This window comes from Arvicanthis niloticus, chromosome 21 (assembly GCF_011762505.2).
Source record: "Arvicanthis niloticus isolate mArvNil1 chromosome 21, mArvNil1.pat.X, whole genome shotgun sequence".
NCBI classification, from domain to species: Eukaryota; Metazoa; Chordata; class Mammalia; order Rodentia; family Muridae; genus Arvicanthis; species Arvicanthis niloticus.
In genome coordinates this window covers 46,777,952-46,800,759 of record NC_047678.1, presented here as the reverse complement: position 1 = coordinate 46,800,759, position 22,808 = coordinate 46,777,952, and the positions used below count along the sequence as shown (strand labels likewise).

General features: G+C 44.7%; 1 protein-coding gene across 29 annotated transcripts in view; it reads left to right on the top strand.

The window, feature by feature from the left end:
• Dlgap1 (DLG associated protein 1) overlaps positions 1 to 22,808 on the top strand; it is a 759,724-nt gene that overhangs the window by 695,708 nt on the left and 41,208 nt on the right. For 23 of the 29 annotated variants that reach the window (XM_076917637.1, XM_076917636.1, XM_076917643.1 and 20 more), the window contains 2 exons: positions 6,815 to 7,185; positions 13,343 to 13,434. In XM_076917637.1, the coding sequence (XP_076773752.1) occupies positions 6,815 to 7,185; positions 13,343 to 13,434 (463 nt within the window). The remainder of the gene's footprint in view (positions 1 to 6,814; positions 7,186 to 13,342; positions 13,435 to 22,808) is intronic. The other 6 variants (XM_076917644.1, XM_076917642.1, XM_076917641.1 and 3 more) reach the window with 1 other exon arrangement.

The following is a 22,808-nucleotide window of genomic DNA, read 5'->3' as shown; positions in this document are numbered from 1 at the left end:
TTCCGTGGAGGATGCCTTGAGTGGAAGTCATTCTCACGCAGCCACCTCCCTGGAGTCAGAAGGCAGACTAACTACTGTGGGGTGCACTGTACCTCACAGAAGTGGGCTGGCAAGCAAGTGTGCCTGGTCCTTGCCTCTCACCACAAGCCACCACGATCTCTCTGGGTGGCCTGGAAAGGGGGAAACTGTAAATATTTTTGAAACAGGGCAGTAACTTTTCCATGTGGATTCTTGGGCAGAGCTTCTGCAACATTTTGTTAATTTTTTTTAGAACTTCTATATACTTGGGTATTTTCTCTTTTTAAAATTTTTTTATTGTTTGTTTGGTAGTCCTGAAGATTAAAGGCAGGCCTGTTTGAGACAACAAGGTTTCTACATAGCCCTGACTCTCCTGGAAGTTGCTGTGTAGACCAGGCTGGCCTCAAACTAACAGAGACCTGCCTGCTGGAGACATGGCTCAGTGGTTTAGAGCATTTGCAGAGGAACTGTGTTCGATTCCCAGCACCCACATGATGGCTTACAACCATCCCAACACCAGCAGCATGGACTCTGGTGCGTTTTTCTGATCTCCACAGGCATCAGGCATTCCTGTGGTGTGCAGACATACAGGGAGGGGGAGGACAAGAATCATACGCATAAATTTAAATAAATCTTTTAAAAGAATGAAAGAAAATTGAGATGGGCATTAGTGGCTCAGGCTCGCTTTTAATCCCAGCACTTGGGAGGCAGAGGCAGGCAGATTTCTGAGTTCAAGGCCAGCCTGGTCTACAGAGTGAGTTCCAGGACAGCCAGGGCTACACAGAGAAACCCTGTCTTGAAAAACCAAAAAAAAAAAAAAAAGAAAAAAAAAGAAAGAAAAATGAAAAAAAAGAAAACTGACTGATCTGTGCTTGTACATTCCTCACTACAGAATAAGGTCCTTCCACTCCATGTGTGAACAATCTTTTTGTTGTTTTATTTGTTTATTTATAATGTTACATACACACATATCATGTAGACCGGGATGGCATCAAGCTCACAGAAATCTGCCTGCCTCTCTAGTGTTGGGATTAACCACTAAGCCTGACGCTTTTGTTGTTGCTGTTGTTAATTAAAATTGCATTTATTTACTTTGCATGCGTATGGATATATGCATGCCACACTGTGCATGCAGAAGCCAAAGGGCAACTTCTGAGAGTCAGTTCTCACCTTCTGCCACATGGGGCCTGGGGACCTACTCAGCTGTAAGGTTTGGCAGCCGTGTCTTTCCCTGGCTTTGTTCATTTCTTCCCTTTATTTGTTTTGCATGCACATGTGTGATCGCATGTGCACGCTCTGGGGTGCATGTGACGATCAGAGGATAACTTGCAAGATTTGGCTTTCTCTCCACCATGTGGTTTTAGGGTGAACAAGTCCAGGCTTGCTTAATAACTGCTTGTATACAAGTTCAGTCTGTTAGCAGCCTGGGGCTCAGAGGCAAAACGCTAGGTTAGCAAGCTTGTGGTCCTGTGTTCAAAGATCTAACAGCACAGAAAAAACACCAATAAAAGTCCCTTAAGATAACGTGTTTACATGCAAAAAAGGTCCTTTGACTACTATACAACCGATTTTGGTGGGTTTGGTTTGCTCCCTTTGTTTTTTTCCTTTTTTTTTTTTTTTGTATTGGGGGGTTGTTTGTTTGTTTGTTTAAAACAGGGTCTCAGACTGGCTCAAACTCACTGTTTAGGCAAGTTCTGGACTTAGGATCCACCTGCCTCAGCCTTGCTAATGCTGAGAATATATACTATCTCACTTCTGGCTTTGAGTGACTGAATACAGCTAAGTAGATGGGTGGGTTTATGCTTCGTTCTTTACGTGATGGGTGTTTGCCTATGTGTGCCTGTGCACCGCATGTGTGTAGTACCCATAAGACCAGAGAGGGCGTTGGATCCTCTGGAATGGTTATGTGGGTGCTGGGAACTGAACCCTGGTCCTATGCAAGAGCAACAAGCACTCTTGGCTGCACAGCCACTTCAGCAGCCCCACTCACCCCTTATGTTTTTATCTGTAGTCTCTCATGGGCTCGGGCATTGTTACTGCACTTAGGGGTCACAGCCTGTGTCCCAACCACTATCCTAAATAAACCCATTAGCAGTGAATCAGGAGAACAGGGAGATTCACCCAACATGGCCTCATAGGGGAGAAAGATCAGCGACTCCGCCAGTCCATCTTTTGGTTCCTGACATGAACCATGTAGGGTTAATGAGAGCAAGAAATACACAGTTCCAAAAGATATGGTCCCCAGCCCACTACTGCTATGGCTGACAAGTCAGTCCCTGTCAGGGAGACAAGTTTCTCCTCTGGATGCCCCAGGGTTTCAACTCTCTCCCTCACAGAGAGATTGCTGGGGAAATTCTAATGTCTTTTTGATATTCTGATTAGTCTATAGCCAGAGGGGGACATAAATATCTCTTCAGACATTTGTATTCTCTCCAGAAAGGCCAATATTCTAATATTCCAATATTAGAAAGAACTTTTACAATCATAGTAACCAAGGACTGTTGAGCAGGTCCCTGACATGGCCCGATGGTTATGTGACCCATTAGCTTAGCGAGTAAAACCTTATTAGGAGAGAACAATATTGGGGTGTTTGGGTGGCTGGAAAGATGACTCCGTGGCTAAGAGCTCAGGGGCTCTTCCAGAAAACCTAATTTGGTTCCCAGCACCCATGGTCAAGTTGTCTCACCACCACCTGAAACCTCAGCTCTGGGGCATCAAATGCTTCTCAGGCACCTGCATGAAACGGTTCGAGTATATACTTCTTTTTATAATAAATCTTACATGGGGATAAAGAAACCAACAAGAAGGCTGCCCCTGCCCCCTGCTTGCCCGTGTGTTCGGTGGCCACCTAACATCTGTGCTTAGGACCTTACAGAAGACGACCAGACAGGCAGAGTCTGCCTGATCGTCTGGAAAGTCTTCTTTTGGCCCCACCCGCTACCACCACACCACACACTACCACCACACCACCCACTACCACCACACCACCACCACACCACCACCCACCCACTACCACACCACCCACCCACTACCACCGCACCACCCACCCACTGCCACCGCGCCACCCACCCACTACCACCACACCACCCACCCACTACCACCACACCACCCACTACCACACCACCCACCCGCTGCCACCACGCAACCCACCCGCTGCCAGCGCACCACCCCAGCACCCCAGCCCCCGAGCGCCCTGACGTTTACCACACCAGCACTGTCTTTCATTTAGAAAGGAGACAGCTTTGAGTTAGGTATGGCAGTCCACACCCGTACTAACAGCACATAGGAGCAGAAGGATCAAGAGTTCAAGGCCAGCTGCATAGCAAATCCAAGGCCTTTCTGATTCCCATGAGATGTTGTAAGAGAAAAACAAAAATAGTGTTAAAAAGTTGATGGAAATTAGAGGAGTTTATTGTTTATAGAGTCCTTATTTGACTCTCTCTCTCTCTCTCTCTCTCTCTCTCTCTGTCTCTGAGTGTGTGTGTGTGTGTGTGTGTGTTGTATGCACAAATGTGTCTACAGATACACAGAAGCCAGAGGAGGACACTGGACACTGAGTATCCAGCTTTGTAACTCTTCATTTTATTTTATTTATTTATTTATTTATTTTATTTGTTTATTTATTTTGGTTTTTCGAGACAGGGTTTCTCTGTGTAGCCCTGGCTGTCCTGGAACTCACTCTGTAGACCAGGCTGGCCTCGAACTCAGAAATCCACCTGCCTCTGCCTCCCAAGTGCTGGGATTAAAGGCATGCGCCAGTAACTCTTCATTTTATTCCTTGAGACAGGGTCTCTCCCTGAACATGGAAGCAGGTGGGGGGCTGGCAAGCCCCAGCAGTGCTCCCAACCCTCTTTCTTGTTGTAGGACAATCTCCAGTTCTGATCATCTTTGAGTGTAGGAGCTGTGGCAGCTTGTCCCAAATGTCACCCTGTCCAATTTGACACAAAAAAAAAAAAAAAAAAAAAAAAAAAAAAAAAAAAAAAAAAAAAAAAAAATTGCAGCTTGCCTGGGAATCGTGTGGGCCTTGCAGGAGGCAGAGACACGCCTCGTGCAGGAAATACTGGGATGCAAGCATGGCAGGATTGTTTTCTGTACGTTATAGTAAATGAAATGAGTTTTCTTCCACACCAATTTGGTCTGTTTTTGTTTTGTTGTTGTTGTTTGGGGTTTTGGTTGGTTGGTTTGGTTTGGGATTTTGGGGGGTTTTGTTTTGGGGCTTGGTTTTTCTTTTTGAGAAAACTTTATTAGTTTCTAGAATAAAACCCACATATTTGATTATTGGCATATAAGGAGAAAGCAGGGAGGCTCAAAGGGAGTAGTAAATAAATAGCCTAGAAAAGCAAGCACTGTTTGCTGGTGTGTGCACTGTGTATGTGGGGGGGGGGGGGTGAGGGTGCACACTGTGTGCTGGGGTACTGACTGTGTGCTGCAGTGCACACTGTGTGTGGGGATGTGCACTGTGTGCTGGGGTGTGTACTATATGCTGGGGTGCTCACTGTGTGCTGGGGTACACACTGTGTGCTAGAGTACTGACTGTGTGCTGGGGTACTGACTTGTGCTAGAGTATTCACTGTGTACAGGGGTACACACTGTATGCTGGAATTCAGACCCGGTGCTGGGGTGCACACTGTGTGCTGGGGTACTGACTGTGTGTTGGGGTGTACATTGTGTGCTGGGGTGCACACTGTGTGCTGGGGTACCAACTTGTGCTGAGGTACATGTTATGTGCTGGGGTACTGACTGTATGCTGCAATGCACACTGACTGAGTGCTGGGGTACGCACTATGTGCTGTGATGCACACTGACTGTGCGCTGGGGTGCACCATTTAGTTTCTTTGGAAAGTGATTGGGATAGATCTCCTGAGAATAGATTTTGAGCGAAGTAATGACCTCACATTGTAAAGATTTGTCTTAGAAGTCATGTCATGGTGTGGCGTCATTTTGCTCCGGTGGGGGCGGACATCCTAATTATGGCCCTCTCCCTTCTCTAACCTCTTTGGGTCTTCAAACAGGTGACTGAGACAGTGGCATCACAAACACAGCTAACGCTTTACCTCTGTCTAGGAGGCAAGAGGCAGTACAGGGTTAAAAGCACAGGAAACAACTTACTGGTCCACTCCGGTTTCCATGACTAAGCCAGAAGCTTGCCTATGAGCCGGTGGATCGAATCTGGAATCTGAGTCTGAGTAGGCTCTTGCTCGGAGCTAGTCTGAAGACAGAGACGAGAGAGAGAGAGAGAGAGAGAGAGAGAGAGAGAGAGAGAGAGAGAGAGAGAGAGAGAGTTGAATTGAATTGTTTATCACTCAGTGTTCAAACCCTAACCCTGGCAATACACATATGTGGAAGGTTTAATGTAGTATTTGCTGATTACCGGACCACATAACTAAGGTGACCTCATTACGTATTCACCCCGTCTTCCTGAGCCTGTGATACTGTAACATGACAGTGTGAGATTTCTTCCTTTGACTCTCAGGCAATCCGTGGGAAGAACAGTGCCAACATTGATGTTATTCTTTCTTTCATGGCTGAGGGAATTACTCCCTATCACAAGGTAGCAGAGAGCAGGGCGGCAGACTAGGTCCCTCTTGTTTGCCATTCACCGCAGGATGTTTTCTCAGTGGCCTTTAGAGAAGCACGGTCAATATGGAAGTGAGTGTTTTATTAAGTGAGATGGTCCGAGTGACAGCTAGGACCCAGGTTGGAGTCATGCGCATTTGCTGTGACCACAGGGTACTGGCCGTGCGTGCCTGGGGAAGGTGTGGAAAGAGAAGGGAGAAGTGGCGGGAGCCAACTCCAGACCACTGCACTGGGCTTGCACTTGACTGGCAGAACATCCCGGAAATGCTTTTTAGCTTCCTTTTTCTGATTGGTGCTCCATACATGGGAAGCCGGGAGACGGCCACGTTCCCCACCCCCACCCCACCCCCGCTTGCTGAAAACTGCGACCAGATGGGTGTAGAGGGGTTGGAGCCTCAGAAAGGACAAATGGCAGCCTCGGGTGAATGCATTCAGACATTTGCCTTGGTGAAGGGTCTTGAAGGAAGGCTTAGGGTGGTACTTCAAGGCATGGCATAAGAGAGACCAAACAAATGCTCAAGGCAATCTATAAATGAGTGGATAGTTTGTGTGGGGGTTGGGGGTCCTCTTAGTGAGTGAGTGTGTGCAAAGTTTCTGAACAAAAGTTTATATAGTGCTCACCTAAACAAAAAAAGAAAACAGGGGGGGGGGGGGCAGGGAAGGAAAGGCAGATAGGAAACAGAAACCATAGAGACTGAAAAGAGAAGTCTTGAGAGGCTGACAGACAGATACCATAAGGATAAAATAGAGGTGTTGAGAGGCAGGGAGGAACTTAGTGTGGACCAGTCTAATCCAGGAAGCTACAGAGGCTGATGTGGCCCAAACATGTCAGGATGCTCTCAGACCACACATGCTCACAACTTCTCTTTTTATTACCAACCACCCAAACCATCCCCAACAAGCTGCTTTGTTTGGCACTGGCTGTATTAATTGTTCTCCCGAGAAGGCAAAGCTTCTCCTCAATTTCTCCCTTGCTACCCAAAGCAGTTTCTGCAGGAGACCAGTCATAGCTAGTTCACGATGATTTATAGCTTCCATTTCGGAGGTGGGTGTCCCTCACTGCTGTGGGTATGTTTACCCCATAGGTGGTACAGCTATGACCCCCACCCATGGCCTCATTGTCATGTTCAATGTCAGAGTGTTTTGTGTGCCCTGATCTCCCAATGGCTGTCTCTGACGATACGCAGAAATCACAGTCTTTGCTTTCGCTGTCTTCCAGTGTCATCTTGCATTACAACATATAAGAAGACACCACCTCCAGTCCCACCCAGAACTACCACGAAACCTTTCATTTCTATCACAGCCCAGAGTAGCACAGAGTCCGCGCAGGATGCTTACATGGACGGGCAAGGCCAGCGTGGGGATATGATCAGCCAGTCTGGTCTCAGCAACTCCACCGAAAGTCTGGACAGTATGAAGGCTCTCACGGCTGCCATCGAGGCTGCAAACGCCCAGATCCACGGCCCGGCAAGTCAGCACATGGGCAGCAATGCTGCTGCTGTCACCACCACCACCACCATAGCCACTGTCACCACCGAGGATAGGAAGAAAGACTTTAAGAAAAACAGATGCCTATCTATTGGGATACAGGTAACTGCTCCCTGTGCCTTGAAGTAGAACCCACTAAGAAGTTCTCTCTCTCTCTCTCTGTCTCTCTCTCTCTCTCTCTCTCTCTCTCTCGTGTGTGTGTGTGTGTGTGTGTGTGTGTGTGTGTTTTTCCAGGAAATCATTTTGCCATTGGGGATGAGAGAGAGCTATGTTTAGGAGGTGACCTTCAAATTATTAACAGGACACATGGCTGGGGCGGGCGGTGCATGCCTGTGATCTCAGCACTCAAAAACCTAAGGCAACAGAGTTGCAAATCGAGGCCAGTTGTAGCGGCAGAGACCTTTGCATAGGCAAAGCTCTGTGAGTTCAAAGCCAGCCTGGGTAACATAGCAAGATTCTGTCCAAAACAAATAAAGAAAGCAGGGTTGAGAGTTCAAGGCCATCTTAGGACAGTTTAGACCACAGATGCCTTCCTTAAAACAAATCAAAATACCAAAAAAAAAAAAGAAAGAAAGAAAGAAAGAAAGAAAGAAAGAAAGAAAGAAAAAGAAAAACCAAAATTACATCTGCCAGTACTTTGTTTGTATATCAAAGTACCCTTAAGTGTCTTGTGTGCATTTTTATCCTCAAATGGAGTTCAGGAGCTGCAGCTGTGGCTGGGCGACAGTTGCTGCTCTTGCAGAGGACCTGGATGTGGCTCTCACACCCACATGGTGACTCTCAACCCTCTATAACTGTAGGTCATAGTGGTCCAGTGCCCCCTGCTGGCCTCCTCAGGCACCAGTCATTGACATGGCGCACACATGTACAGGCAGGCAAACGTGCATATAATAAAAATAAATAAATAGTTTTATTGAAACTGTTTTTTTCTACGGACTATATTCTGATCGTGGTTTCCCATCAACCAAATCCCCTCTCTCTCTGTCTCTGTCTATCTCTCTCTCTTTTTCTCTCTGTCTCTTTCTATGTCTCTGTCTATCTCTGTCTCTCCCTTTCTCTCTTTGTCTCTCTCTGTGTCTCTCTATGTCTCTCTGTCTCTCCCTTTCTCTGTCTCTCTCTTTCTCTGTCTCTGTCTCTTTCTCTCTCTGTTGCTCTGTCTATCTCTCTCTGTCTGTCTCTATCTCTCTCTTTCTCTGTCTCTCTGTCTCTCTCTGTCTCTCTCTGTCTATCTCTGTCTGTCTCTATCTCTCTCTTTCTGTCTCTCTTCTATCTCTGTCTCTTTCTATCTATCTATCTCTGTCTCTATCTCTCTCTGTCTCTATCTCTCTCTGTATCTCTCTTTCTCTCTGTCATTAGAAAACAAACAAGCACATAAAACTAAAATAGTGGCAAACAGACCATAATAGGACAAAACAAACAGGAAAAACCAGCTAAAGAGAAAGCATAAGGAACACACAGAGATGCAGACACGTATTTTCACATACTGACCTCCTGTATAAAACACCAAATCAGAAAACCCAGTCTATAAGCAAAAGACCTGTGAGGTTAAGAAAAAACAAAATCTCAGACAAAACCCTCCAAATAGCATTAAGTTCATTTTGTGCTGGACCTGGGGCCTGCCATTAAGTGTGGTTTCTATACCCAGTGAGACTCCATTAGAGAAAACAGAGCTTCCTTTACAAGCAGTTATAGATTGGAGATGGCTTCTGGGGTAGGATGGGAGTTTGTGCCCACTTCTCCTCTCAGCCTTGGCATGTCATCTGACCCAGACCCAGCAGGCCCTGTGACTGCTGCCAGAGAGTTCATGTGTGTGTTGTCTGGAAGACATTGTTTGCTTGGTGTGCTCCATGCAGAAGAGTGTGGGGGGCCAGCAAGCAGGTAGAGGGGCCCTCTGCCAAGCATGGCAATGGGAGTCCAGTCTACAGAACCCACACAGTGGAAGGACAGACCCAAACCTACAGCATGTCCCCTCATCTCCACTAGAGTGCTGTGACCCACACATGCACACACTCACACAATACTACACACACACACACACACACACACACACACACACACGCATTCACTCACACACAGTCATGCACACTCACATAATATCTCATACACACACGTGAACTTGTACTCACACACACATACACACACACATTCAGACACAGGTACACACACAGCTGATACAATACTTGTAAAGGTGTGCACATTCAGACACACACCTGTGCAGACAGGTGATTGTAGAAATATTTGTAAAGGTGTGTGTGTCCGAGAATTGCTGGGGTCATCATCAGGTTGCCTTAGGCCCAAACCTGTTGAAGTGCCGTCTGGGAACAAAATGTCCTTTATCATTCACAGATTCCTGGGTGGCCAGGAGTGAAGTGACTGTTAGTATAGAAAGCACATGCTAACCCGGCGTCACGAGGAAGGAATGTGATCAGCCTTGAGGTCATTGTTGGCTATTTAATCATGCGTTGCATGACAATACAGTGGCCACCTTGGACACTTCTCAGATCACCAGTCTCCTTTCTCCCTAAAACTCACTCTTCACAGAGGGAAATATTATGGAAATATTTTATTATGTTGTAAACTTTCTAAAATAACAACTAGCTGACCTGGCTTTGGTGTTTTTTTTTTTTAAATCACATTTTATTTATTGTGTGTGTGCCTGTGCACATACACACACATATACACTTACAGTAGCACATATGAGGAGGCCAGGACCACTTTCAAGACTTGATTCTCTCCTTCTACCATATGGGTCCTAGAGATCAAACTCAGGTCATCCGGCTTTTCAGTAGGTTCTGTCACCTACTGAGCCACCTCACCAACTCTTCCTTTGCTTTTACCCCTGTCTGGGTGGCCCTACGCAGATTTCCTTCCATCAGAGAAGAGGCATTCATGTCTTCAGGTGCCTGGTGGGCCGCCATTTCTCCACACGGCAGACCATGATTCCTAGACGCACTGAACCCGCTCTTGGCACATCTGGAAGCCAAGCACGTTTTTCCCCTACAGTTGTATTTTCACAGTCCATTCTGAAAAGTTCACTTTTAAAGGGCAAGCTTTCCCTCATAGAGGGAGGTCAGAGACTCGCCTGTAGCCTCCACGTGCCTCAGTCTTCCCAAAGAGCTAGGATCGGAGATGCCACCATGGGAACCAAGAGACTGAGCCAGCCCCCGTCTGCATCTCTCCGTTCCTACTAGAAGCTAAATTCCCCTCTTAATCCTTAAAGGATCTGATCCTCCTGCCTTTCCCTATCAAATGATGAGATTTTATCAGGAGCACTAGGAGAGAATGAGGATTTTTCATTTTTAATTTCTCGTGTGTGTATGAGAAGTGGGAGGCGCTTATGGCATGCAAGGAATGGGAGGAGCTTGTGTGCCACTGCAGCATGCACAGGTCAGAAAAGTTCTCGCAGGAAGGTATTCTCTCCTTCACTATGTGAGCTCCAGGATTTAATTCAGCTTGATAGGCTTGACAGGATGCCTTTTCCCAACGAGCCATCTTGCTCACCCAAGAATAGCATTTTTAAAGCTCTAAATTCCAGGCCTGCAAGATGGCTCGGCTGGGTAAAGGTTCTTGCTGTACAGCCTGATCGGCCAAGTTTGAGTCCAGAACCCAGTATAGAAGGAGTCAAACATGAAGTTGTCCTCCATGCCACAGGAGGCCAGTGGCAAGCACCCCACCCTGCCCCGTACCGCAGACACACGCAGTCTGGATTCCTGTGAGAGTTATTGTTTAGTGGACACAGGTCTCTGGGATTCTGATCAACTCGGCTGTGGCTTGTTGTGGAAGCTGCACAGCAACACGAATGTGTTCAGCGCCTCTCAACCATGCATGTCACATGTAACAGTGGGAGCGTTTATGTTACATACCTCCGCCACGGTGATTACAATATCTGCCTTTCTGACACTGAGTTAGCGCCATGGGGTGGTAGTTTGCTTTGTTTCCTCAGCATTTACTTTAGTCTGTTCCAAACGTCTTTATGTCATTTTTCAATAGCTAATGCATCTTTAGCATCTAAAACTCAAAACATTGTTTAGATTTTTATTTACTTATTTTGTGTGTATATGTGAGTGTACCTGAGGGCATGTCTGTGTACCATGTTCACGTAGGACCCTGCAGAGGTGAAAGAAAAATAAAAAAGAAAAAAAAAAGAAGAGGACATTAGATGCCTTGGAACTGCAGTTGATGGCAGTTGTGAGCTGCCATATGCTGGGAACTGTACTTTATACTCAGCAAGAGCAGTGAATGCATGCTCCTAACCTCAGACAGACAGACAGACAGACAGACATGATATATAGATAGAGATGATATATAGATATATAGATTAGATATATAGATATATAGATATCCTTGACCAGTTACGATCAATAGTCAATTAGTTCTCTTTCTGAGGGAAATCGATACAGTCAATATTTCTATACACTGATATTTTATGAATATTCTAGCAAATATATACTTAACTTAATCCTTATTTTTACCCTGGTGTTAGCATGTACCTCCCAATACTCTCTACTTTGCTCTAAATGGTTTTATTACACTTGCTTACTTATTTACATTTTGTGTCTACGTGTGTGTTTGTGCATGCATGTGGACTTCCTTCTGCCGTGGCTGGCTTGTACAAATCAGAGGACAGACTATATGAGTCAGTCTTCTCTTCCCAGCACATGGGTCCTAGGGCCGGAACCTCATGATCAGACTTGGTAGCAAGTGCTTTTATACATGGAGCCATCCAACAGCCTTTTTTTTCTTCTTCTTTTTAGACAGGGTTGGTTTCTCTGTGAATCCCCTGGCTGGCTGTCCTGGAACTTGTTCTATAGACCAGGCTGGCCTTGAACTCACAAAGATCTGCCTGCCTCTGGCTCCTGAGGGCTGAGATTACAGGGGTGCACCACCACACTGGGTTTATGTGTGCTGAGAATCCAGCCCAGGGCTATGAGCACTAGGCAAGCAATCTACCAACTGAGGTGTATCTCCTTTCTTCCATTTGCATCTTCACTGGTAATTAATTTAGAACTTCCAAGAGCACATTTGTTTGTGACATTCTCTCTAATAGAATATACTCACAAAAAATTACATACAGTTACCCCCTTGATATTCGTGTGTTTGGTATGCACAGACTCAATCTACCACGGGTCCACAATTATGTTTTAAATGTCCCTGGGGTGGGAAAGGTTGCTCAGTGGTTAAGAGAACGTGTTCATCTTCCATTGGTTCCCAGCATTCACAGCTGGCTCTAACACAAGCTCCAGTGGATTCAACACCATCTTCTGACTTCCACAAGTAGCCTCATATGTGTGACATATGCACACAGAGTAACATCAATAACAATAAGTAGGAATCTTTAGAAAAGTCCATCTGGCTGGGTGTGGTGGTATGTGCCTTAATCTCAGAACTTAGGAAGCATACCCAGGTGGGTCTCTGAGTTCAAAGCCAGCCTACTCTATGGAGCAAGTTCTGGGACATTTGAGGCTACAGGGTGAAATCCTGTCTCAAAAACAAACAAACAAACAAAACAAAACAAGAACCAAAAAAGAAAAGTGTGTCTGTATTGAACTTGTACAATTTTCCTTTATTATTTTCTTAACTGTATAGTATGCAACTCTTCATATCGTATAAATACTACCAAATGGAAATGCCCTAGAGGTGGTCGTGTACAAGAGAGGATGGTTGCAGTAATAGGTAGGCACTATGCTATCTCATGTAAGAATCTGAGCATCTATGGTGGATATCTATGGTGATCCTAGAACCGCTTCCTGTGGAGACCAAGGAATGACTATGCTTATAAATCTGTGGCGGAATCATAGGCATTTGTGAGCTCTGGAAGTAAATAAAACTGATTTATTAAAGTCAGCAGAGTCAGGGACTAGAGAGATGGCTTGGTGGTTAAGAGCACTTAACTTCTGCTTTGGCAGAGGACCAGGGTTCAGCTCCAGTATAGACATAGTGGCTCACAACTGCTTGTGACTCCAGCTCCAGGGGATCCGTTGCCCTCTTCTGGCCTCCACAGGCACTTGCACACATATGATGCACGTATATACACTCTGGTGAACATACATAAACATTAAAAAATGTTCCTAGAAAACATTTACAGGATCCGAGAGCACGCTAAGAATGTAGTAATCGCTGCTATCGGATGCACAAATGTGGATCAAAGAGGTTGTAAGTCACAGAAGAGTCCCATCATGTCCCAGAGGCCTGAGGTGAGAGTGCGTTTACTTTCCCAGTGAGACAATGAACAACTCTGTTTGCTTGATGATTCCTTCAGGTGGACAATGCTGAAGAGCCGGAGAAAATGGCAGAGAGTAAGGCGTCCAGTAAGTTCCAGTCCGTGGGAGTGCAAGTAGAAGAGGAGAAGTGGTAAGTCCACGGTGGAGGCTGGAGGTGGCAGCAGTGCTTCCGGTCTGGGCCATAGGAGGGTGGCACAGTACTCATCCCGTGTAAGTCCGTGGCGTAGCGGCTGCACTCATCCGTGGCTCTGTTTCCTGTCTAGGTGGTGAAGGGCTGCACATCCCATGACAAGCCTGCAAGCTCACTACCCTTTCCACTGTGTTTGGGAGTGCTTAGAAAGTGTCAGTCAGTGCTAGGTATTCCCCCACCCCCCTGCACCACCCCCGCCCCCACCCCCATGCTGAAATCCTAGAGAGCAAACCATTTGAGGCAACAGTAGCTAAACTGTCCTTCACCCAAACACTGGATGCAAATATGGAATTGCCAAAGGTCCCTCTTCACAAAACTTTATGGCCATTTTTATATTTAATGTTATTAGTAGTATTCGTAGTATTGTTTTGTTGTCAGGACAACAATGTTGTACTACATAGATCAGCCTGGCTCTCCCTACTGAGAGGCTAAATGTGTGCACCACCGTGCCCCGCTGTGTTCATTTTTAAATTGTGTGTGTCTGTGTTAGGGTATGCACTTGGGAACACAGGTACACTCTCACACACACATACACACGTACAATAAGTCAATGTAAAAAAAAAAAAGTTTTTAAGAATACAAGGTCCATTTATACACTGATATTTAAAGTGAACTTACTGAAGAATCTTAGTACCCAGAAGTGGGAAATTTAGAATTCCGTAATATCACAGAATCCCAGTGCTGTAAAACATCTTGTGTCAATATTTTCATTTTATGAATGAGAGTCTATAATCCTATGGACTTCAATGTCCTGATTACAGGTTCAACAAAATGAGAGGGGGCCCAGTTTTGGTTCTCAGAACCCACAACCTTTGGCTCACAGTTGCGTGAAACTCCAGCTCTGGGGGAGATGACACATCCAGGCTATGAGGAGAGGTGTATGTATCTCTCTCTCTCTCTCTCTCTCTCTCTCTCTCTCTCTCTCTCTCTCACACACACACACACACACACACAACATTTAAAAAGTAATCAGTCTTTAAACAGAGCTGTATGCCTTCCTCCACTGCTTGTTTTTAACCCCTGCCTAGTGCTGGCCTGAGAGATCCTGACCAGAACCCTGCACATCTGTGTGCTTGGCTTCTTTATCATAAAGGGGGTTTTCCAGGATTTCCTGCATTTCAGAACCTGGGAAGTCACCACTGTACCCTTCTAATAAATACAAATCTGAACAAGCCAAAAAAGCAAGTCCTAAATCTACTAATGAAGTGAAGTCATGTGGCAAAACATGCTGTCTCCTGCTTCCCACGACACAAGTTGTGTTTTATAAAAAAGATAGAGAGAATATGTTTTGGTGAATGTGTAGTCAGGTGTGGGGGAAGGGGTGTGAAGGGGTGCCTCTGTGAGCTCATGCTGAGGTATCCATTCACACACACACACACACACAAAGGTATAGCATAGAACAGAGTTTTTTCAGGGTATGGAGAGGGGAGTTGAGAGGGTAGTAGAGAGAGAGAGAGAGAGAGAGAGAGAGAGAGAGAAACCGGCCATGAGCACTTGGAAAGAGGGGGTCTGGCACAGAGGAAGAGAAAGCAAGAGAGAGAGCAGAGGACAACAGTCCTTTTCATAGTGGTCAGGCATAACTGTGGGGTGGAGCTTAGACCAAATGCTAACAACACACACTCCAGATTAAAGAACAGAAGACAGAAACCAGATACAGACAATCACATGGGAGGGAAGACAAGCCCAAACTGTCACCAAATTCCTGGCACCCCGGAGAAAACTGTCCAGGGGGAACTTAGAATGCCACCATACTTGGTAAATTTTACCTCAGAAACTCTCGTGGACCTGCACCCAGGATCTCAGTGAACATGGAGGCAGCAGGAAGAAGGACGGAAAGGGAAACCCTCCCCTTTTTTAAAAAAAAGATTTATTTATTTAATGTATGTGAATACACTGTCATTCTCTTCAGACACACCAGAAAAAGGTATTGGATCCCATTACAGAGGGTTGCGAGCCACCATATGGTTCCTGGAAATTGAATTCAGGACCTCTGGAAGAGCAGTCAGTGCTCTTAACCTCTGAGCCATCTCTCCAGCCCCCCTACCCCTCAAACCATTTCTAAACTAGGTCCCCACTCAGCAGAAACAACATCATGCGCTTGCTTGCTGCAGTTTCATCCTACCTGGGGAAGACAGAGTCTCCTCTACCTTCCTCAGCCCATCCCCCTTAGCCATCTCATCCCAAATAAGAGAGAGAAATAACTTGAGGAATCCCCATAAAAATCACAATTTAGGGGACAGGGTCACTAAGAAGATAAGACAAGCCCTTGGTCTGTGGGAATGAACCTCTGCATGATTACTGGCAAGAAGGATGCTCTGGCACTTCTGCTAGGATATTAAGTGCTTGCCATGTGGGACAGCTCTAAAGATTAAAGTCTGAGGTAAGAAAGCAGAGCTCGAGCTCCGGAGAAGGCTCTGTGCCTAAAGGCACTCACAGGTAGCCTGAGGACATGATGGAAAGAAAGAGCTGACTCCAAACGTTGTCCTCTGACCTCCGAACGTGGACTATGGGATACACACGTGTGTGTGCACAGACACTAAGTAAGTGCAATGGAAAAAAAAAAAATTAAAGCCATATTAGGTGAGTGGTGGTAGTGGCCGTGGTGGCACATACCTTTAATCCCAGCATTTAAGGGCAGAGGAGGAGAATCTCTGTGAGCCTGAGGTCAGTCTGATCTACAGAACTAGTTCCAGGATAGCCAAGGCTACAGAGAGAAACCCTGTCTGTTAGGAAATACAATACGGTGAGGGAGGGGGTACCTTCGGCAGGCCCATGCCTAGGTGTGCCTCTGTAAATTACACCATGCAACAGACCTGGTGTACAGGAGGTTCACTGGGTGGGAGGGGGGCGCAGAGGAAAGGAGTGAGGGCCTGGAAAGAGATAGAGACAGACAAGTGGGCATATAGACAGACAGACAGACAGACAGACAGACAGACAGACAGACAGGCAGGCAGGCAGGGCAGGGCAGGGCAGAGCAGAGCCATGAAGTAGGGGCAGAGAGAGAAAATGGGGGCACCTGCAGAGAACAGATGATGGGATGCTGGGAACAGACAGAAAGAGCTGCTGAGTGGCTAGTGGCTCCTCGTCTATGGAGCCCTCACCAATCACTGGCACTGTCAGGTCATGAGGTAAGCAGTTGCTAGGTCCCTGAAGGCAGGCCAGCAGAATGCATGTATACCAACACTGTCTTGAAAAGCAAAGAAAAGAAAGCAATATTATAACTTTTTCTTTGAAAACAAGAGAAAGGGCTGAAGAGATGGCTCAGAGGTCTTCCAAAGGACCCAGGTTCAATTCCCAGCACCCACATGGCAGCTCACAACTGTCTGTGACCAGTTCCAGAGGGATCTGATGCTCTGGCCTTCATGGGTACCAGGGACAATATACATGTAGGCAGAACACCCAAACACATAAAATAATAATTTAAAAAGAAAAGATCATCTCAGTCTTACATTTTTATTCAAAAGCATCTCCTACCATCAAACAATCTGTCTTTCTAAATGGACACCCTGATACTTGTCCCTCTGTAAGAATGCTGGGTATGGTAGGACCATGGGATGCCTTGATAGCGGAAGGCACTTGCCACACAAATCTGATTACCTGAGCTCAGTTCCTGAAACCAACCTAAAAGTAGAAAGTTGGTCTCATCTGATCAACAAGCCTGCACACACGCACACACATATGCATATACATGTGCACACACATATATACCGATAGTAATTTTTAAAATATTTATTTTTAGTTGTGTATATGCATCTGTATGGGATTTATGCACACAGAGACCAGAGCCATCAGATCTCCTGGAGCTGGGGTTATAGGACATTATGAACTATCTAACTTGGATGCTAGTAACTAGACTCAAGTTGATACTTGACTGAGCTTATTACAGGCTCTCATTATAAGCTCTCAACTGCTGAGCCTTCATAATACTCTTTTGAAAAATTATTTAAAATACTGGGCATGGCTGGTTGGTGGTGATGCATGCTTCCTCTACTTGGAGGATCTCTGGGTTTAAGGTCAGCCTGGTCTACAGAGGGAGTTCCAGAGATACACAGAGAAATCTTTCTTAAAATAGATAGATAGATAGATAGATAGATAGATAGATAGATAGATACATACATACATACATACATACATACATACATACATACACACACACAGACAAATGCACTTCTTTAATTCCAGCACTCTAGAGATGAAGTGGGTGGATCTCTATGAATTGAGGACCGCCTAGACTACATAGTGAGTTCCAGGCCAGCCAAGGCTATGTACTGAGACCCTGTCTCAAAAAACCAAAACAACTAAATGAATAAACAAATTAATCCTCTAGAAGGGCTGACAGTAATTTTAGTGCTTAACTTTCTAGAATATTCCTCCACAGGTCACTTTGTTGTTGGCTCTTCTGTGAATAAATAAGCATTTAATTATATAAATGCCTTTTTTTTTTTTTTTTTAAGAAACCCATTGTCAGACACAGAGGACCTGCTTTCATCTTCTGTCTCTTATAATTCCCTTTTCTGATTCTGCTGGTGGCAGTTCATTTAGATACCATCTTACCAAGCAACACAGGGCAGTGGAGATTCCTTCGTGATGAATGGGAACAACCCCCAATTATCTAGTGTTAATGGGGAACCAGCTGTTTTCACACTGAATACCAGATAACAATCCAGGCTTCCTTAACCCAAACAGACTGGGATAAGAAACCCCAGCCTCACAAAAAGTGAGAATAGAAAGAAAACAGAGCCAGAAGAAAGAGATGACTATGTAAGAGGCCAGGAGACTCCTTGGCCTTCGGAATGGTCATGGTTTAGGTAAACAAGCCTGAAAAACCTACCTGACTGGTTGTTTACTGAGCAGGAGACCTCAGAGTTCTGCATTAAAATAAATCAGCTCAAGTTATTTGTAAAGAGGCTCAGAAGCAAGATGTGTTGGGCAGCCATCTGCTTCAAGAGGCGTAGACATGGAACAGCACAGTTTGTGGGCATCGAGAATATCCTCGGAACATCATGGGTAGCAAGCATACCATGTCCCCTCCCCTGGGCAGGCTCACAGTAGGGCCCATGCACAGAGGAATGCTGTCATTGTTTAAATGCCCTGAGCCACTTTGCAAGGAGGCGGTTCTCTTCAACGTAACTCATTACCTTTGTCAAACCCCAGTTCCTGCTCTGCTCTGCAGGACAGCTGGTAGCCCTGATCCACGGGGTACATATTTGCTGCCGTGAAGGGTGGATTCTAAGCAAAGCAGCTCGCACCCACAGCACCTCCTCTGTATCCCTGGGTGCAAGCCCTCCTACATCTGCTCCATCCTCTCTATACCTTTTGACTGCTCCCAGGAATCCCTATGAAGTCTTCTAGGCTTTCAAGCTGATAATTAACAACTCTAGGAAAGTAATCCTTTCTGTTGACTAAGGTGAGAAAGCCTGAAGCTCCCAGGGGGCTCCCTTTTCCCTAAGTAACATTGTATTAGCTCAGTGACTCTAAACTACCCTTTGTTACATGAGCCCACTGGTAATTCTGACCCCAGCAGTGGACACAAAAAAGGGAGGTGATTACTGTCTACATGATAAAAGGACTATGCAGATTTACTCAGAGGCAAAGATATAGTGACATGGTAACAATGTATAACCCGTATGCTTCAGAGTAGTTGGAAAAACAAAAGGCACCTGTGTCTGTGTGTGTCTGTATCTCTTCTCTTTACATTGTCATTTTTAAATAAGGATTGTGTACTATTGAATAATTCAATTAATGCTCAGAAAAGTCAGGGCTGGAGAGATGGCTCATTGGGAAAGAGCACTGGCTGCTCTGGCATTTGACCTGGGTTTGATTCCCAGCACCCACATCAGAGTTCACAACTGCTGTAATTACAGTTCCAGGGGATGTGACCCCCTCTTCTGGTCTCTGAAGATATCAGGAACACATGTGGTACACAAACATGCATGTAGACAAGTCAGCCATACACATAAAATAATAAAATGTTTTTAAGAATGAATATCATTCACATAAGTTTTCTCTCTTTTTGTTTGTTTGTTTGTTTTGTTTTGTTTTGTTTTTTCGAGACAGAGTTTCTCTGTATAGCCTTGGCTGTCCTGGAACTCACTCTGTAGACCAGGCTGGCTTCAAACTCAGAAATCCGCCTGCCTCTGCCTCCCAAGTGCTGGGATTAAAGGTGTGGGCCACCACTGCCTGACAAGTTTTCTCTTTATTAATAAATATTCATGCCAGGTAGCTGAGCACTGGCTGCAAGGCCTGAAGACCTGAGTTTGATCCTTGGGACCAATATGATATAAAAAGAGAACCAAGGTCCATAAATTGTCCTCTGACCCCCACGCACATGCTGGGGCACATGCACATACCACCCCCACCCCCACTCCCCGCACATACACATACAAAACAAGTAAATGTGTTGAAAATGTAAAGAAACAACTTGCTAGTTCTAATGATTCCAGCACTCCAGAGACACAGGCAAGAGGATCTCTCTGAGTTTGAGGCCACTTTGGTCTACAAACCAAAAACATAGTGAGTTCAAAGACATCCAGGAGTTAAAGGACTGTGACTCAAAAAAAGAAAAAAAAAAAAAAGTTTTCTGTGTTTAGTCGAGGGAGGAAGCCTTATTATTGTTATTGACTTTGTTTTTTTCTTTGGGATGTGCAGTGATATCTATCTCATTAGAGCTTTGGTTTGAATTTTTCTCATCAATATGGAGTTATTTTTTCATGTGTCTATTGGGCAATTGTGTAGCTCTTTTCAGAGTGTTTATTCAAGTCATTTGCCCTTTTATATAAATTGAACTTTGTGTTCTTTGGCTATTTGATATTTTAAGAATTCTTTGTATATTCTGCACACTGGATCTTTATCAGATTTTAAATGTATTTCCCTACATTCTATGAGCTGGCTTCCCACTCTCTGTATAGGGTGTTTTGAGGCATCAGGGTTTTTAATTTTGAAAAAAATCCAGCTCATTCCTTTGTTTGTTACTTATATTTTTAGTCTCCCATTTAAGATCATTACTAAGAGGCTAGAGAAATGGCTTGGAGATTAAGAGCACTGCCTGCACGTCCAGAGAATCCTGGTTCAATTCCTAGCACCCACATAGCAGCTTACAGCTGTTTATAATGGCAGTCCCAGGGGATCCAACACGCTTTTCTAGCTTTCCTGGGCTCCAGGTATAAATATGGTACACAGACACACAAGCACACAGAACACTCATACACATAAAAATAAATTACTTTTTTTGTTACTGTTGTTTTTTGAGACAAGGGTTCTCAGTGTAGTCTTGGTTGTCCTGGAATTCACTCTGCCTCCAAGTGCTGAGATTAAAGGCACGTGTTACCACTGCCTAGCTAATTAATTATTTAAAAAAGAAATCATTACCAAACCCAAGGTCAATATTTGGCTGCATATATTCTTCCAAGACTATCGTAGTCCAAATTGAACCTTTGATTCATTGTGAGCTTTTTTTTTTTTTTTTTTTTTTTATGTGAGTTAAGGTAAAGATGCACAATTATTCTTTTTCATGTGGCTGTCCAGCTAGCTGACATTCACTAATTAATCAATTAATTAATTAACTTACTGGAGGTGAGCAGAGAGTAACCTCAGTGGGAAAGAGCACTTGCTGGCCTTGCAGAGGACCCCAGCACCCAGATGGCAGCTTCACCTCTTACTCCAGATACAGGAGATCCAACATCCTCTTCCAGTCTTTGAGGCACCAGGCACAAATGTGGTGCACATACATCCATGTAAGCACTCACATATAAACATAAAATAAAAGTAAATAAATATTTTTAAGTAAAATAAATTTGTTTGTTTGGAAGGGGTCAGGGGACATGGGTCTCAGTATGTAGTCCTGAACTCACTCTGTAAATCAGGGTGGCCTTAAATTCACAGAGATCCACCTGGTTCCGTCTCCTGATTGCTGGGATTAAAGGCATATACCACCATGCTATTTGATTTTTCTATTATGTTAACTTGACCTTGTATTCCAATTTTATCACTGTACCTTTCCCACATTGTGTTGAATTTGATTGGCAGTTTTCTATTTATATTTTCCATCTATATTCATGAGAGATAGTGTTCTGAGTTGTTTGTTTTGGTTTTTATTCGTTTGTTGTGGGTTTTTTTTTTTTTTTTTTAAGTCTTTGTGTCTTTGGTATCTGAATAATGCCATCACTGAGTTAGAAAGTAGTTTTTATATTTCAGCTTTCTGTAAGATTCTGTATAAAATTTACATGTTTCGTTACATTTTATTGAAACCAATTGTTGTCTTAAGTATTTACTTTCAGTGGGAGGTTTCTACCCCAAATAAAAGACATAAAACTTTTATATTTATAATAAGCCTTTAAAGCACTAGAGCTGGGCAGATATCTACCCTCTAAGCTATTACCATGTCTACTTCCCACAAACCCGAGCTACGACTTGCCATGTTCTACCTGGGCCGCTCTTAACTTCTGTTGGTCAGCCCTCATGGCAGTGTTTTCATGGCTCACCTACCCCATGGCATCTTTTCCTCTATCTCTCCTTGTGGTCCTCCTCAGACCCCAAGCCAGGGAACTGAAACCTCACCTACCTCTCTTCTTCCCAGCTATAGGCTGTCTTTATTCAGTCAATACTTTTAAAGGAGCAAAGTTACATAGTACAAAGTTACATAGTTACATAGTATCACTTGGTGTGTGTGAGGATTTACTCTTCCCTGGGAGCAGCCAGACTTCCGGGCATTTAGCATGAGAACGCATTACAACAGACCAAACCTCAACAGTTAAGAGTATATAATTTACATATTTATTTTATTGCTATTATTTTAAGATAGAGTCTTATTATGTAACCCTGGCTGTCCTGCATTATAGACCATGCTAATCTTGAACTTAAAGCAATCCTTTTGCCTCAATCACGTGAATATTGGGATTTCAGATGGGCACTGCCATGCTTGTTCTCTCTCTCTCCCTCTCCCTCTCCCTCTCCCTCTCCCTCTCCCTCTCCCTCTCCCTCTCCCTTTCCCTCTCTCTCTCTCTCTCTGTGTGTGTGTGTGTATGTGTATCCTCTGGCACATGAGTAAAACATGTAAACTTTAAAAATCAGGTTACATACTTCCAACATATAATGTCCTTAGAAAAAGCGCAGAAAAGAGGGATGAAATCAAAGCAAAGCCCAAGAGGACAGACAAGACACTAAATCCTGGAGCTCCAGGTCTGAAGCATGCTGATGTGATGGGAGCCCCAGGAGGCATGAGCAGCCTCTCTTCATTCACAGGCCACATAGCCTCTCTCTGTGACCATACATTGGGCTTAGAGTGTCTGGGTGGCTGTGCATGGTGAAATAACTCC